This window comes from Balaenoptera borealis, assembly GCF_965194805.1.
Source record: "Balaenoptera borealis genome assembly, chromosome: X".
NCBI lineage: Eukaryota > Metazoa > Chordata > Mammalia > Artiodactyla > Balaenopteridae > Balaenoptera > Balaenoptera borealis.
This window is the reverse complement of record NC_138881.1, coordinates 129,342,636-129,357,632: the sequence shown is the minus strand read 5'-3', so window position 1 is coordinate 129,357,632 and position 14,997 is coordinate 129,342,636. Positions and strand designations below refer to the sequence as shown.

The window sequence follows — 14,997 nt, the reverse complement described above, 5'->3', positions numbered from 1 at the left end:
AAAAATGAATACAGGAAGAACTTGACTGTGCTAGACTGGCACCACTGTTCTTGCTAGAAGCTGGGAATTTCATTAAAACTCCTTTCCCTATATGCTTTTAGAACTGTTTTGCCAGTGAAATGAACTCACGTTAAGACTTGGAAAGCAGAAGGAAAGTGGAGGCCAATACTCTTAGAAGGTCAGGGCAGTCAGACATGAAGATGCTAAGGAGCCTGACATACCCCAGCTTTTTCTCAATCTCCTCCACTCTGCATCCAGCTCATCCTCTTGACTACTGGCCCTGCTGACCAACTGGGGACACAATTGGGTACTTGGCATCAGGTTTACTGAGCCAGTGGCTTCTTTTCCACACAACTCTTGTCACACACCTATTTTGGCAAACAGACATGTAGGGATTCTCAGGTTTTCCAACAAGCTCCAACCTGTTCAACAGCACTAGCACTTTAAGTGGAAATGCTTAGGACTGTTCCTCTGATCCCCTGGCACCTCCCTTCCAGACTTTCTCTTCCTACTTTGTCATACACCTGTATAAGCTTGAAGACAGTATTAAACCCCTTGCTTCTGTAATACTTGTCTTGGCTCTGTTTTACTCCGGAAAAGCAGAGTTAAGCAAGGAAGAATCATTATCTGATGGAAGCCATGTCCATCTATTCTGAAGGAAACTTAGGGACTGTGACACTATTTGACCTTGTGGCCAAGGGTTCAAAGTAAAGAGAAATAATTAGCTTGTACCACTTCTTTCTTTGTTCATAACAACCAAATAGCCTTTCCCCCCCCCCCCCCTAACTGTCCGGTTAGGGAATGCACACTTCAGTTGAAACCTGGAGGAGGCCTGGGGAGAGTTAAATGGGCTGTTTTTGAGTTGCTCTAGCATGTACAAAAATATATTCTACCATTCTTGACTTCAGTTACCTAGGTTCAAAGACCCAAAGTGACAGATTATTGTTTCGTTGTGGCCCAGTTTTTGTACATTTGATCTTTGCCACTCTGTTTCTTTTTTTCTTTACCTAAATCTGTTTTGCTCCAACAAATTATTCTCTCTCACCCTCAAATGCCTTCCTTTGAGCCATCTATTTCAGAACCAGTCAGAGTTGTGTTGAACTGGATTACAATCCCTGGGGTTCTTTTCCTGTTCTGTCTCAACCATGGTCTCAGGATGATGGCTGTAGAAGCTGTGTGGTCATTTCATGATCTTTCATTGGTTTTGGTATGACCTACATACTTTTTTAACTTCTTTTGTGTCTTTTGGTTTTGAAGAAATTTTATACACCTGAGACAGGGCTATAGCTCTTTACTGTAAGGCTTCAGGTCACACTTTTAAATGTATTTTCAGCGTAAGTAAAATACTTTTGTTCTGTAAACTATGGCAAAATGTCATCAGAAGGGGCTTCCCTGGTGGCGCAGTGGTTGGGAGTCTGCCTGCCAGTGCAGGGGACACGGGTTCGGGCCCTGGTCTGGGAAGATCCCACATGCCGTGGAGCAACTAGGCCCGTGAGCCACAATTACTGAGCCTGCACGTCTGGAGCCTGTGCTCCGCAACGGGAGAGGCCGCGATAGTGAGAGGCCAGTGCACCGCGATGAAGAGTGGCCCCCGCTTGCCGCAATTGGAGAAAGCCCTCGCACAGAAACGAAGACCCAACACAGCCATAAATAAATAAATAAAAATAAAATTTAAAGAAAAAAAAATAAAGCTCAAAAAAAAATGTCATCAGAAGAAATTAGATTACAGGAAGAAATTCTAAAACAAGCAACTCATTGTATTACTCTTAAATTTTATTAATGCCTTCAGTTTGTGCATCATTTAAAACAAGATATGTGCTTTAAAAAGCATTCTTATACATAAATAGATCAAGGGATGGTTAAGTAATTTATCCCTAAAACATGCACATCATTTTTATTCAGGTGTGTATAAGAAAGGGAAATAAGCTTTAAGTCTTTTTCTTTGGATTAAAGACATTTGGAAATTATTATTAAGGAATGCCAAATGTTTTCATGGAACAAATGTGTTTTCCAATAGGAAATGCTGATGTAATTAAAAGGCATTAGTGTTGATAAAGAGGACTGAAAAAACATTTGCACTATACATGATCACCAGGAAAAGAGTTCCAGGGGGTTGAAAATATGTCAAATAAATGAATCAGCATGAATTGAAAGGTATAGATGGAAGAACAGGTAGCAGGTGCCAGATTATGTGACACACAAATATTCAAGGCACATGATGAGGCTAAACAGGTGACTAGGTTTTACAGACCAATTTGTTCTTTCATTGGGAAAATAGTCAAATGTAATATAATTTCCATTTACTGGCATTTATTGATAAATAAATGCAGTTAGATCTAGGGCAGCAAATGCTGTCCTTTCAGATACACACCAAAAGTACACACTAGCTAACAGATGCCAGAGTAGCCAAAGCAGTATGATTACACTCCAGTTTTTTTCACACTGCAGTTACATGGATGTTAGCTAAAATGTCTTGTACTGTTTCTATGTATCATACTGTCTACTCTCAAGTTTCCCAAAAGAATTCTTCAAAACTAGGTAGATTAAAGAACTTATTAACCACAAAGGATGCTCAAACTACTATTCAACACCAGTCAAACCCAAACCCTGGAGTTGATTGCTGACTATATTCAGTTTGGGCTTTTCCACTGTGGTTCTCTTCTTTTTCTTTGGTGAGCCAGAGGAATGTGTCTCCCCACTCCCTCCACTACCCATTCTATTATCTATACAATTGCCCTAAATAGCCACCAAAGAAAAAGGAATATGTAAAAAACCACAACCTTCAACAATATTTAAACCACCGTCTTCTCAAATCAACTGCAATGGGGAAACAGAGGATATCAAGCTCTGCGAGGTTTGTGAATGATCAAAACTTTCTTCCTAAAAGTTAATAATAGGCAGACAAGGATAATTCTGTTGCTTCTAACAGGCTAGCAAAACGTTCCCCATCTGACTGAGATAAAATGTTTAATACTTTACCTGCTTGGGCTCCTAGAAATACCAACAATTAATTACAATTCCCCAAATAACAACAATTTTCCATGTATTTTATTTTCAAGCACTTAAAACCCTTCAAAATCAAAAGACATTAAGACAAGATGTTAGCAATACTATCTGTCTCTTGAACTTTTGTGTGCACAAAGGTCATCCATAATTTCAGTAGACAGCTCATAAGACAGGTGGTTTCTACCTTGGTGATAGCTTTGTGCAGTTATAAACAAAAATGTATCTATAAGTAGATGACACTAGTTAACAAACCAAAGAAACAAAATGCCTTTTTAAGGCTACTGCTGCAATAAATGGTTCAGTCTGAAGTGCACTGGAATAAATTGGTTGATAGGACAATGATAAATCTGGAGGCATAGAAGAATATTAAAAAAAAAGAGAGAAAGAAGAGGGTTGAAGAGACTGGCAGACACCATCTGTCAGTATTAAAAGGCTTGAATCACACGGATTGCTTTTAACTCCTTGTTCTCTCGTATCCTTGGTTAATGATAACTTTTTTATTTCTTCACACAGCTTGGCCATGTAAATCCACCACAGAGTGGTGACACAATAATATAGATGAATACCTGGGGGGGGGGGCAGAGAAGGCAATTTTATTTTCTTGAATCTATCATAGGCTCCTAAATAATATATAAAGACTGATGAACAAATATTGGTTCCATTAGGGTAGGAGTTGTGTAATAATACAATACACTAATCAAGTATTTTCGAAGACAGAAGTGGAATTAAAATGATCTTTTTTGATATAACTCACATCCACTTGAATTCCACTGTTTTCTTTTCTGTTAAGGAAAGCAGTGGGGTCGTTTCTCTTCATTGGGAAGTACGCAGAATGGAAATATATAAGCAACTCTACTGATAACATCATTGTCATAAAGATCACAAATTAGCATGATTCCCTTAAGTATTATTTTGTAATTAAGTACATTTTTAGGTTTTGCACATGGATTAATTTTTCATTATTAGGATGATTAAAAATATTAAAAAGCATGAGTAGACTCTACATCTATATCACCTATGAGCAAAAATGTTGCCATGAACCTTTCGGTGGATAACAGTGATAATTATAATTACCCAATTGTAAGTAACACAGCAAAAATACTAGTTCTAATAAAGATGTACTAGCGTTTTAGGACTCAAAAACAGGATACACTGTATGATTCTGTTACGTGAAGTCCTAGAAGAGGCAAAACTAGTCCACAGCAAAAGAAATCAGAACAATGGTAGCCACTCAGCTGGGGGTGGGGGTTGACTGGGAAAGGACATGAACCGTCTTTCTGGGGATGAAAACACTCTGTATCTTGGTGAAAGTATGGGTTACACAAATGTGTGAATCTGTCATTGAACTGTATGCTTAAGATATGTGCATCTTCCTGTAAGTATCTCAATTTTAAAAAGCTTTAAAAATTGAAAAAAACAAACGAAAAAGAGGTATTAGCTTTTTAATTATGGTATTATAATTTTAAATTATGATATTCTGCATGGCATATGCTTGCTCAGATTACTACATTCCAAAAATAGATTCATTGTAAAATTTAGGTTCACTGCATTAAATCAGTCATTTTGTTCTGATTTAAATTACAACTTTCTAAAATCTTTAAGTGACTGATTTCATTACTCACACACTTAGAAAAAAATACATTATGAATTACATGCTCCCTACCTAAAGTCAGCAAAGTGTTTTTCCTTACTTCTCTACAAATGTTGGGGGTAGGGGTTATAGAAAATTCTGGTTATTAATAAATAGGCTAAACTACTCATCATATTCACATAAACACAGATATTCCAATTTGATAGAAAGTTGACTATTTGCCACAGCTAAAATATAAGGATTTTTAAAGCCGAAGTGCAATGTTAGGTGACAACACCTTTTGGTAAAGAGTTGGCAAGTTGGCAAAGTACTCTGCATGTAATAAGTAATCAATAAATATAATCTGAATTTAATAATAATCTACCTTTATAAATCAATCTAAATTCCTAGACCAAAGAAGGAGGAAGAAGCTAAGCTGAGAAGCCAAGAATGTGCCACCTGAGGATCCTGAACAAGGGGACAATCAAGGCACAATTTCCAGTATAACATTAATAGAGCTATAGCTGCCCTTCTCTGTTAGGCAGGTCCAGCTGTCTAAGGTGGAAGACCTTCAATAGGGGTCAATGAGAAGTGGAGTTGAGTCAGAGATATCTGCTAGGAGTTAACTTTGGGCATCTGTAAATGAAAAGAGGATGAGGAGGAAATGCTGCTTTGCCCAGACACAAACTACCCCCAAAGCAAAGCATCCCTCCCCCACTCCTTAGAGCAGCAGCTCTCGAGCTTTTGGTTCAGGACTTCTTTACACTCTTAAAAATTAGTGAGGACTCCAAAGACCTCTTGTTTAGAGGTGGGTTATAACTATCAACACTTACCATATTGGAAATAAAATTTTAAAAATATACCCATTATATATAAACATAACTAACTACATTTCTGTGAGGTCAGTTTTGTGTGTCAACTTGGGGAGGCTACAGTGCACTGGTATCCAATCAAACACTAATCTAGGTGTTGCTGTATTTTGTAGATGTGATTAAAGCTCATAAATCATTTGACTTTTAAGTAAGGCAGATTATCCTACATAATCTGAATGAGCCTGATCCAATCAGTTAAAAGGCCTTAAGAGTGGAGCCAAGGTTTCCTTGAAGATATTCTGCCTGTATATACAGCTTTGCTCCTGCCCCTCAGGTCCAGCCAGCCCTTCCTGACAGCCTGCTCTGTGGATTTTGGACTTGCCTAGCCAGCTCTTACCATTGCATAAACTAATTCCCTGTGATATATCTCTGAATATATATCCAGACAAATTCAAGCAGAGAGTATATTTGTTAACAAGTACAAGTTCCATGAAAAAAAAATGTTAAAATAAGAATAATAAGAGTTCTTAGAAATTTAAAGCATGGCTTTAAAAAATTAAACATTTAAAAATTAATTTTTAAAAAGAACTGGATAGCAGAACGAACAGAGCTGGAAGAGTTAGCTGAATGATTCACCCAGAATGTGATGCAAAAAAGGAGTTTAAACATATTGAAAAGGTTACCAGACATGCAGGATAGTTCAAAGAGGTCCAATATCTTTTTATATTGGGGTTCCAAAAGGAGGACAGCATATAGACTACTTTTTTTAAAAGTTTTTTTGATGTGGACTATTTTTAAAGTCTTTATTGAATTTGTTACAATATTGCTTCCGTTTTGTGTTTTGGTTTTTTGGCCACAAGGCATGTGGGATCTTAGCTCCCCAACCAGGGATCGAACCTGCACCCGCTGCATTGGAAGGCGAAGTCTTAACCACTGGACTGCCAGGGAAGTCCCTAGACTACTTTATATTTATAGACAAGGGTAAGTAAGTAAGTATTAGGAAACTGAATTCACCATGCATTAAAAGAATACTACATAATGACCTCTTAGTACTTATCCCAGAAATGAAAGAATAGTTAATTATTAGTGCTTTCATTAATGTCATTCAATATATTAATATTAAATGTAGTTATATCATCAATTCATTGGGTAGAGAAATATCATTTCTTAAAGTGAAATGCCTATTCCTGATAAAAAACTTTTAGCACTCTAGAAATAAAAGGTTCTTTAACTTCACAATAAAAGTAACAAGAATTCATAGTAAATATCACTCATAAATATTAGAAGCATTCCAATTAAAACCAGGAACTAAATAAAGATTCCTACTGATACCACAATTATTCAGCACTGCTTGTAAATGAAATGTGTGTGTGTGTGTGTGTGTGTGTGTATAAATAAATGATGAGGTTAAGATTATTAACAGACAGTATCATAATTTACCTATAGCAGGAGTCAACAAACTACAGCCATTGCCTGTGAGCTAAGAATGGTTTTTATATTTTTCAAGTTGTTTAAAAAAAGAATATGTGACAGAGACTGTATGTGACCTGCAAGGCCTAAAATATTTACTATTTGGACCTCACAGAAAGTTTGCTGACTCCTGATCTACAGCACACAGAAGAATCAACTGACAAACTATTACAACTAATAAAAATTATGTAATTATGCAAAAATTATGTTGCCAGAAACAAAACAGATGAATTAGAAAAGAGAAAACAGAAACAAAGAAATAGAAAACAGAATTAACTAGAAAACAGAAATATAATTAGAAAATATTCACTCAATTAGAAAATGTAAGTTTAAAAGAATCCCATTTCAGCAGTGAGAAAACCATTAAATAATCAGGAATATCTGGAATGCCTTAAACGACTACTTACATATAAGAATTCTCAGTAGGGAAATGGGGTTTAAGTAGAGATGCTATGTCACAGTAACTTCATAGGAAAGCTAATCCCTGGTCATGTGTTTCACCATTAAAAGTTATATGTAGCTCATTTCAGAGTGCTAATCATTTTTTTTTCAGAGTGCTAATCACTGAGAAAGAATTCCAGCACCTAATTTCTTAGAGATTGAAAAATAAGATCATATATTAAAAGGACAAAAACTTACGACTGATATGATGATGATGATGATTGTGAGCTTGAGATTCTTCATACACATGGCTCGGGCAAGATTTCTGCTGGTTGTTTTGAAGGTGACAGACTAGAAAAAAAAAAGCATGAATTGTTTGATCCCTGGCATTGACTACATGATTGATTTGCAATAATACCTGCAAAACTTTTACTTCCATTAAATTCTGTTTCAATGTTTTTTACCCCTTCCCTCTCTTCACAGGTAGAGACTGGCCATTCATAATCACTAGTTCTGCAAAGCAGGACTTTGCCACATATATGGTAAGCAGTATGAGCCCACTGGAAAGGATTCCCTCCTTTTTCTTCTCCACCACAGCAATGCATGTGATGTTGAGCACTAGAAGTAGTTCTTCATGATAGCAGAAAAGCCTTTTTGTCTTCATGCTTCCAATAAGAAAGCATGAGCTAGTTGGCTGCAAACACATTTGCCTATTCTGCCCACTATAATCCTGGCATTGTGAACCATAAGAACCTGTTCAATTTCCATAGGAAGATATGTATTTACTTGTATGAGGGCCCAAACCCAAAGAACTTCACTCCTTCAGTTATCCATTTTCTGTTGCAGCATCAATTTCTCAATATCTACTGAACCATTCCCACCAGGACACAAGCAGTTTAAAACAAACAAACAAACAAACAAAAATCCCTAATAGCCCAGCAATTCCACTCCTAGGTATATACCCAACAGAGATATATGCATAAGTTCATCTAAAGACATATACAAAAATGTTTCTAACTGCACTATTTGTCTAATCTCAAGACTGGAAACAACCCAAATGCCTACTAAGTGTACTGTATCGTAAAGAATTTAACCTTGCCCAAAAAAGGATCTGACCTTTGCTCTCAGCTCCTGGGAGGTAACCTTTTCTTGCCTGGGGGCCATGGGCTAGCCAAATAGTAACAATGTGATTTAGTGCAGGGACTAGTCACTCTAGAAAGCCCAACTATATGATTTAGGATAGGGGCTCTGGGTCTCTAGAGGAGCTAGAGACTGGAGACTGAGATTAAGCAAGTAGGCAATCAGTCAATCATGCTTATGTAATGAAACCACAATAAAAACTGAAAAATGAAATAACAAGGTCCTACTGTATAGCACAGGGAACTATGTTCAGTATCCTATAATAAGCCATAAAGGAAAAGAATGTGAAAAAGAATACATATATATATATATGTATAACTAAATCACTTTACTGTACACCAGAAACTAATGTAACATTGTAAATCAACTATACTTCAATAAAAACAACAACAACAACAAAACTGAACAATGAAGCTTGGGCAAGCTTCCTTGTTGTACAATGCTCTGTGTATTTTGTGAAATAACATTCATATTTCATGGCAAGACAAGAAAAATTTAAACATAAAAATTTTTCTCTGCCCTTTGGCCTCCTCTCTCCCCACAATGTGCACTGTGTATCTGCATTATGCACTGACCAAACCTTCCCCATCGGCAAAAACTGCTCAACCATAAAAACCAACATTCTCCCAGCACCAACAAGACAACTTAAAGATAACATTCCTTCTTAATCTTGTAAGGGGTCACAGTGACACTTAGATCTGGATTCTGTAAGTGTCAGTAATATGTCATTTAATGTCCAGCCCTCTGTCTCAAAAGCCTTATAGAACTGTGACTTGACTTCTAACGGGCGGAACAGTTCTCTGAGCTTTCCAAGATGCTCTTCCCTGGTTATAGTTCTCAAATTTGGCTCAAATAAAATTTTCCATTTCTTTCTTAGATGGACTGATTAATTCTTTGTTGACAATGTCATCACACATCTATGCTGGGAGAGGAATGAGTCCATGGGGAGAGAACAACAGAAACTGTGGGTTTGTTACCTCCCCAACTCCACCCAATGTGCTGCTTCTTTTGGGTGAGCTTAATCTGTAACCTTTGCCTGTAAAAAACCATAACTATAATAGCTTTCATAGAGTTCTGTGAGTCCTTCTAGTGAGTTATCAAACCTGAGGATGGTTTGGGGAATGAACCAACTTGCAGCTGGTGTCAGAATTGAGGGAGGCTTGGGGACTGTGCCCTCTAAACTGTACACAGCTGGTGAACTTCTCAGTTGCCCAAACTCTTTTCAGTTACTCACAAACTAAGTCACAATAAAGACTCCAAGAAGGAGGAAGATAATATGAATAAGAAAAAGCAGTGAGCAATGAAACTAATAAACCTAAATACAGTTATGTGATTCAACAGGTTGGGGTGAAGATTTCTCCACAATCCTCAGGTCAGTATTTGAACACTGATATATCACCTGTTTAAAACCAGTTGAACTATAAAGAACAATTGTTACACCTTACCAAAGCTTCCCTTGAGGATGGGTGGGGGTGGGTGTAAGTAGAAAAGAGCAAAAAGATATAAAAACCACTGTGAGAATGACAAGGGCAAGCTGACCAGCCTGATGGCCTCTCCACTCCATGTAGATGGTTTCACTAGCAGCTGATGATGCACTAAAAATGGGCAAAGGACTTGAATAATTTCTCCCAAGAAGATATACCAATTGTCAATAAGCACATGGAAAGATGATCAACATCATTAGTCCTTAGGGAAATGAAAATCAAAACCACAATGACATACCACTTCATACCCACCAGGATGGCTATAAGAAAAATATGGAAAATAACAAGTGCTAGTGAAGATGTGGAAAAACTGGTATCCTTGCACATGTTGGGAATGTAAAATGGTGTGGCAGTTATGAAAAAATGTTTGGTAGTCCCTCAAAAAGCTAAACATAGGATTACCATATGACCCAGCAATTCCACTCCTAGGTAAATACCCAAAGGAACTAAAAGCAGGGACTTGAATGGATACTTGTATGCCAATGTTCATAGCAGCATTATTCACAAGTGCTCAAAGATGGAAATAACTCAGTGGTCCATCAACAGATGAATGGATAAATAAAATGTGGTATATCCATATAATGGAATATTATTCAGCCATAAAAAGAAATGAAGTCCTGACACATGCTACAACATGGATGAAACTTGAAAATATGATGCTAAGTGAAATAAGCCAGACACAAAAGGACAAATAATTGTAGGATTCCAATTACAGGTCTCTAGAATAGGCAAATTCATAGAGACAAAAAGTAGATAAGAGGTTACCAGGGCTGGGGGGAGTGGAAATGGGAACTTATTGGTTAACAGTTACAGAATCTGTTTGGCATAATGACAAAGTTTTGGACATAGATAGTGATGATGGCTGCACAACACTGTGAATGTAATTAATGTCACTGAATTATACACTAAAATGGTTAAAATGGCAAATTTATTATATGTATATATTTCACCACAATTAAAAATTATAATGTAATATGCCAAAACCCATTGAACTGTACACTTTAAATGGGTCAACTGTATGGTCTGTGATTTATTGATCAATAAATAAATAATTAAATAAGGCTGTTAGAAAAACCAAGAGGTGATAAAATGAAACAATTTTTAAAATATTTGAATAAACAAAATAAAAAAGAGGAACAAAGAGGACAGAGCAAATAAAAACCAAAGAGCAACATAGCTTACTTAAACTCAACTCTATCAATATTTATATTACATGTAAGTGGAATAAACATTTCAATTATAAATATACTTTATATATTAAGCAATGTAGAGGAAAGCATGCAAATGTTAAGGAGACAGATGAAAGACATAAAAAGATCAAAATCAAACTTGTAGACGTGAAAAATATACAAAATGGGAGTAACAGATTACAAACTGCAGAATAAAAAGATAAGTAAACTTGAAGACACTGTAATAGAAACTATCCTAAATGAAACACAGAAAGAAAAAAGACTGAAAAAAACGAACAGAGCATCAGTGAGTTGTGGTACAACTTCAAGTGCTTTAATGTACACATAATTGGAGTCCTAGAAGGAAAGGACAGAAAAATATTTGAAGAAATAACAGCTGACTGTTTTCATAATTTGATAAAAACTACAAACCCACAGCTCAACAAACCCAGAGCTGAAGAAACATGAAGAAAACTATATCAAAGTATATTATAATCAAATTTCTTAAAACCAATGATAGAAAAATCTTATAAGCACCCAGAGAAAAAAAAGACATTATATATGTAAAAACAACAGTGGAATTTTTGCCAGAAACAATATAAAAGACAGTGATGAGACATCTTTCAAATACTGAAAGAAAAAAAATAATACAGAATTCTATTCTGTGAAAATATCTTTAAAAAAAAGAAGTGAAATAAAGACTTTTCAGATATACAAATACTGAAAGAATTCATTACTAGCAGACCTACACTACAAGAAATGTTAAAAGACATCCTACAGGCAGAAAGAAAATGTCACCAGATAGAAATCTAGATCTACACAAAAGAATGAAGAGAGTTACGAGAAATATTAACTACATGGATAAATAGAAAGGATGTTTTTCTTATTATTTAAATCTCTTTTGAAGGTTATATGTGTAAATAAAAGTATGACAAAAATAGCACCAAGGCCAGGTAAAAATTGGAGGTATACTATTATAAGGTTCTCATACTATTTGTGAAGTGGGATAATACCACTTGGAGGTAGACTATGATAAGTTAAAGACTTATACTATAAACCTTAAAGCAATCACAAAATAACAAAACAGAATAAAAATGGAATTTAAGACGTACTCATTAATGGAACAGAAGGCAGAAAAAGAGAGTGAAGGGAACAAAGAACAGATGGTAAAAAAAAAAGGAAACAAATAGTAAAACGGTAGATTTAAAACCTTCCCACAAAGAAAACTCCAGGCTGAGACTGCTTCACTGGTGAATCCTTCCAAACAGCAAAGGAGCAAATAATGTCAATACTACCTAAACTCTTTTGGAGGATAGAGAAGGAGAGGTAACACTTCCCAACCTGTTTGATGGGGCCAGTATATCCCTGATACCAAAGCCCAAAAAGAAAAATAAATTATAGACTAACATCCCTCATGAACACAGATACAAAATTCCTGAATAAATCAATAGCAAATCCAATAAGGTATTATATAAAAAGGATAATGTATCATGATCTTGCAGGAATGCAAGGTTAGTTTAACATTCAGAAATAAATATTAGTTTAGTAAGTTAGGTTCAGTCATATTAACTGATTAAAGGAGAAAAACCATATAATCTTCTCAATAAATAGAGAAAAAATATTTGATAAAATTCCTGAATAAGACTCTGAAATGAGGAATTGAAGGAAATTCTTTCACCTGATAAAGGGTACCTATTAAAAAATCTACAGCTAACAACATAATTGTGAAAATACTGAATTTTTCCCCATAAGATGTGCTTCATTCAAGAATGTCCAGTCACGACCTGTCTTCACTATTGTGTACAAGGTTCTAGCCAGTGCAATAATACAAGGAAAAGAAATAAAATGTAAGCACCTACAAAAAAGCTCGTAAAACTAATAAGTGAATTTTGCAAAGTTGAAGGATACAAACCAGGTCAATATACAAAAATCAATTTCATTTCTATATAATTAGCAATAAATATTGGAAAACAAAATTTAAAATTTACAATAGAATGCAAAAGCATGAAATTCTCAAAGGTATATTTCACAAAATATGTGCAAGACTTGTATACCAAAAACTAAAAAACACTGGTGAGAAAAATTAAAGAAATCCTATGCAAAAGCAGACATATGCCAGGTTTATGGATAGGAAGACTCAATGCTGTCAAGATTACCAATTCTCCTTAAATTGACCTATCAGTTAAATGTGATCACAATCAAAGATACAAATTTTTTTAAGGATGGAAAATAACAAGCTTATTCTGAAACACAAACGGAAATGCAAAGGACCTAAAATGGTGAAGACAGTCCTGGAGAAGAACATAGTGAAGGACTCAGGGAATTCTATAAAGCTACAGTTAGCAATACAGTGTGGTACTGGCATAAAGACAGACCAAGAGAACAATGGAACAAAACAGAGAATCCAGAATTAAAGCCCCACAGAGGAGAATGGATAAATAACTTGCGGTAGGTAGACTTATACAATGGAATATGTAGTACAAAACAATAAAAAATAATAAATTATTACTACATTCAACAACATGGATGAATCTCATAGGCATACTGGTGAGTGAAAGGGGACAGACGCAAATACATAACATACGTTTCCATTTTTCTATACATTTTAAGAACGGGAAAAACATTATCTAGGGTGCTGTAAGTCAGAAAAATTACTTCTGTTGGGGATTACTAAATGGAAGGGGCTTGAGGCTGCCTTCTGAGGTGTTGATAGTGTTTTATATCTTGACCTAGGTGGTGGTTACATGGGTATAAACATATGTAAAAAAATAACTGAGCTGCACACTTATTAGAAGTAGCACACTTATTAGAAGTAGCACACTTGCTGCACTTTATTGTATTTGTTATTCCTCCATAAAAAGAGGCAGCAGTTAATGAGTACCTTTTGTTAATCTGGGTGATGTAGTCAACAAAATTAAGAAAACTTTTTTTGGAAAGTGCAGACTATCCTAGTACTGGTCAAACACAGGCCACTCCAGCTAAATAGGGTCATCTTCAGGGACTAAGGATACCTAAGAGATAGACTGGAAGTACCAAAAAACTTCTCATCAGATCTACAATCAGACACCTGTTTTCTCTCTTTGTCCCCAAGCAACGGTTTACAAAGTGAGTCATTATAGAACCCTGGTGTCTTAACTTCCTGGTGCCACCCTTCCTCCAATTTCCATGTACTTTGGTGAAAAAACTATTATCCTCCTAAGACCTACTGTTAATAGATGTCTCTGTAAAACTAACAATAACAATAAACCTTTAAATAGCTCTTACTATGTATCAGACACTGTGTTAGGGACTTTGCATGCATTGTGTGCTTTAACCCTCAAAACACTATGAAAAAGATTCATCTTCATTTTACAGATGATGATGACTGAGGCATAGAGAGTTTAAGTAACTTGCCTAAGGTCACACAACTAGTGAGTGACAGAGCTGGGATTCAATCCCAGGCAACCAGACTCTAGAGCTTGTGCTCTTAACCACTACAATCTACCTGTCAGTAAGAATGAACAAGATCACTCACTGATATCTGTTTCAAGGGGTAAATTTCTACTCTTCGTGTAAATTTGTAATTGTGTAGACCCAAATTGTAACTGATCTCTGCCCTCCTTCTATTCACTGTATATGTATCATCTTTCCTGAAAACTTTCATCCACCAACCAGATGGAAAATGCGGAGACACACGTAACTGTAGCATAAGTAGGTTACAGGGACACATCCTTCCCTATCAATCTCTGCCTCTTGCTTAATACAAAAAAAGCTCAAGCTGTCATGGTAAGCAAGAAAGTGACTGAATTGTCTGATTTTTAGGATCCATAATGAGTCACAACTGGCCTGCACTTTTGTGTTTTACAAATATACAGAGAACAGACTGGTATATGTAGCTAAGGTGCTAAATTATGTAGGCATCAATCCAAAGCTTTAAAAAAATTGTTTCTTTATATTGAGTATGTTTTCCAAACGAAAGCTTCCTT

At 35.9% G+C, this 14,997-nt stretch overlaps 1 protein-coding gene across 3 annotated transcripts in view; it reads right to left on the bottom strand.

Moving 5' to 3' along the window:
- VAMP7 (vesicle associated membrane protein 7) overlaps positions 1-14,997 on the bottom strand; it is a 99,060-nt gene that overhangs the window by 31,229 nt on the left and 52,834 nt on the right. For 2 of the 3 annotated variants that reach the window (XM_082376429.1, XM_082376428.1), the window contains 2 exons: positions 7,498-7,590; positions 1,756-3,572 (listed from right to left, as the gene is read on the bottom strand). In XM_082376429.1, coding sequence (XP_082232555.1) covers positions 3,504-3,572; positions 7,498-7,590 — 162 coding nt within the window. In that variant the 3' untranslated portion in view covers positions 1,756-3,503. Of the gene's footprint in view, positions 1-1,755; positions 3,573-7,497; positions 7,591-14,997 lie in introns of those variants that run through there. The other variant, XM_082376430.1, reaches the window with a different exon arrangement.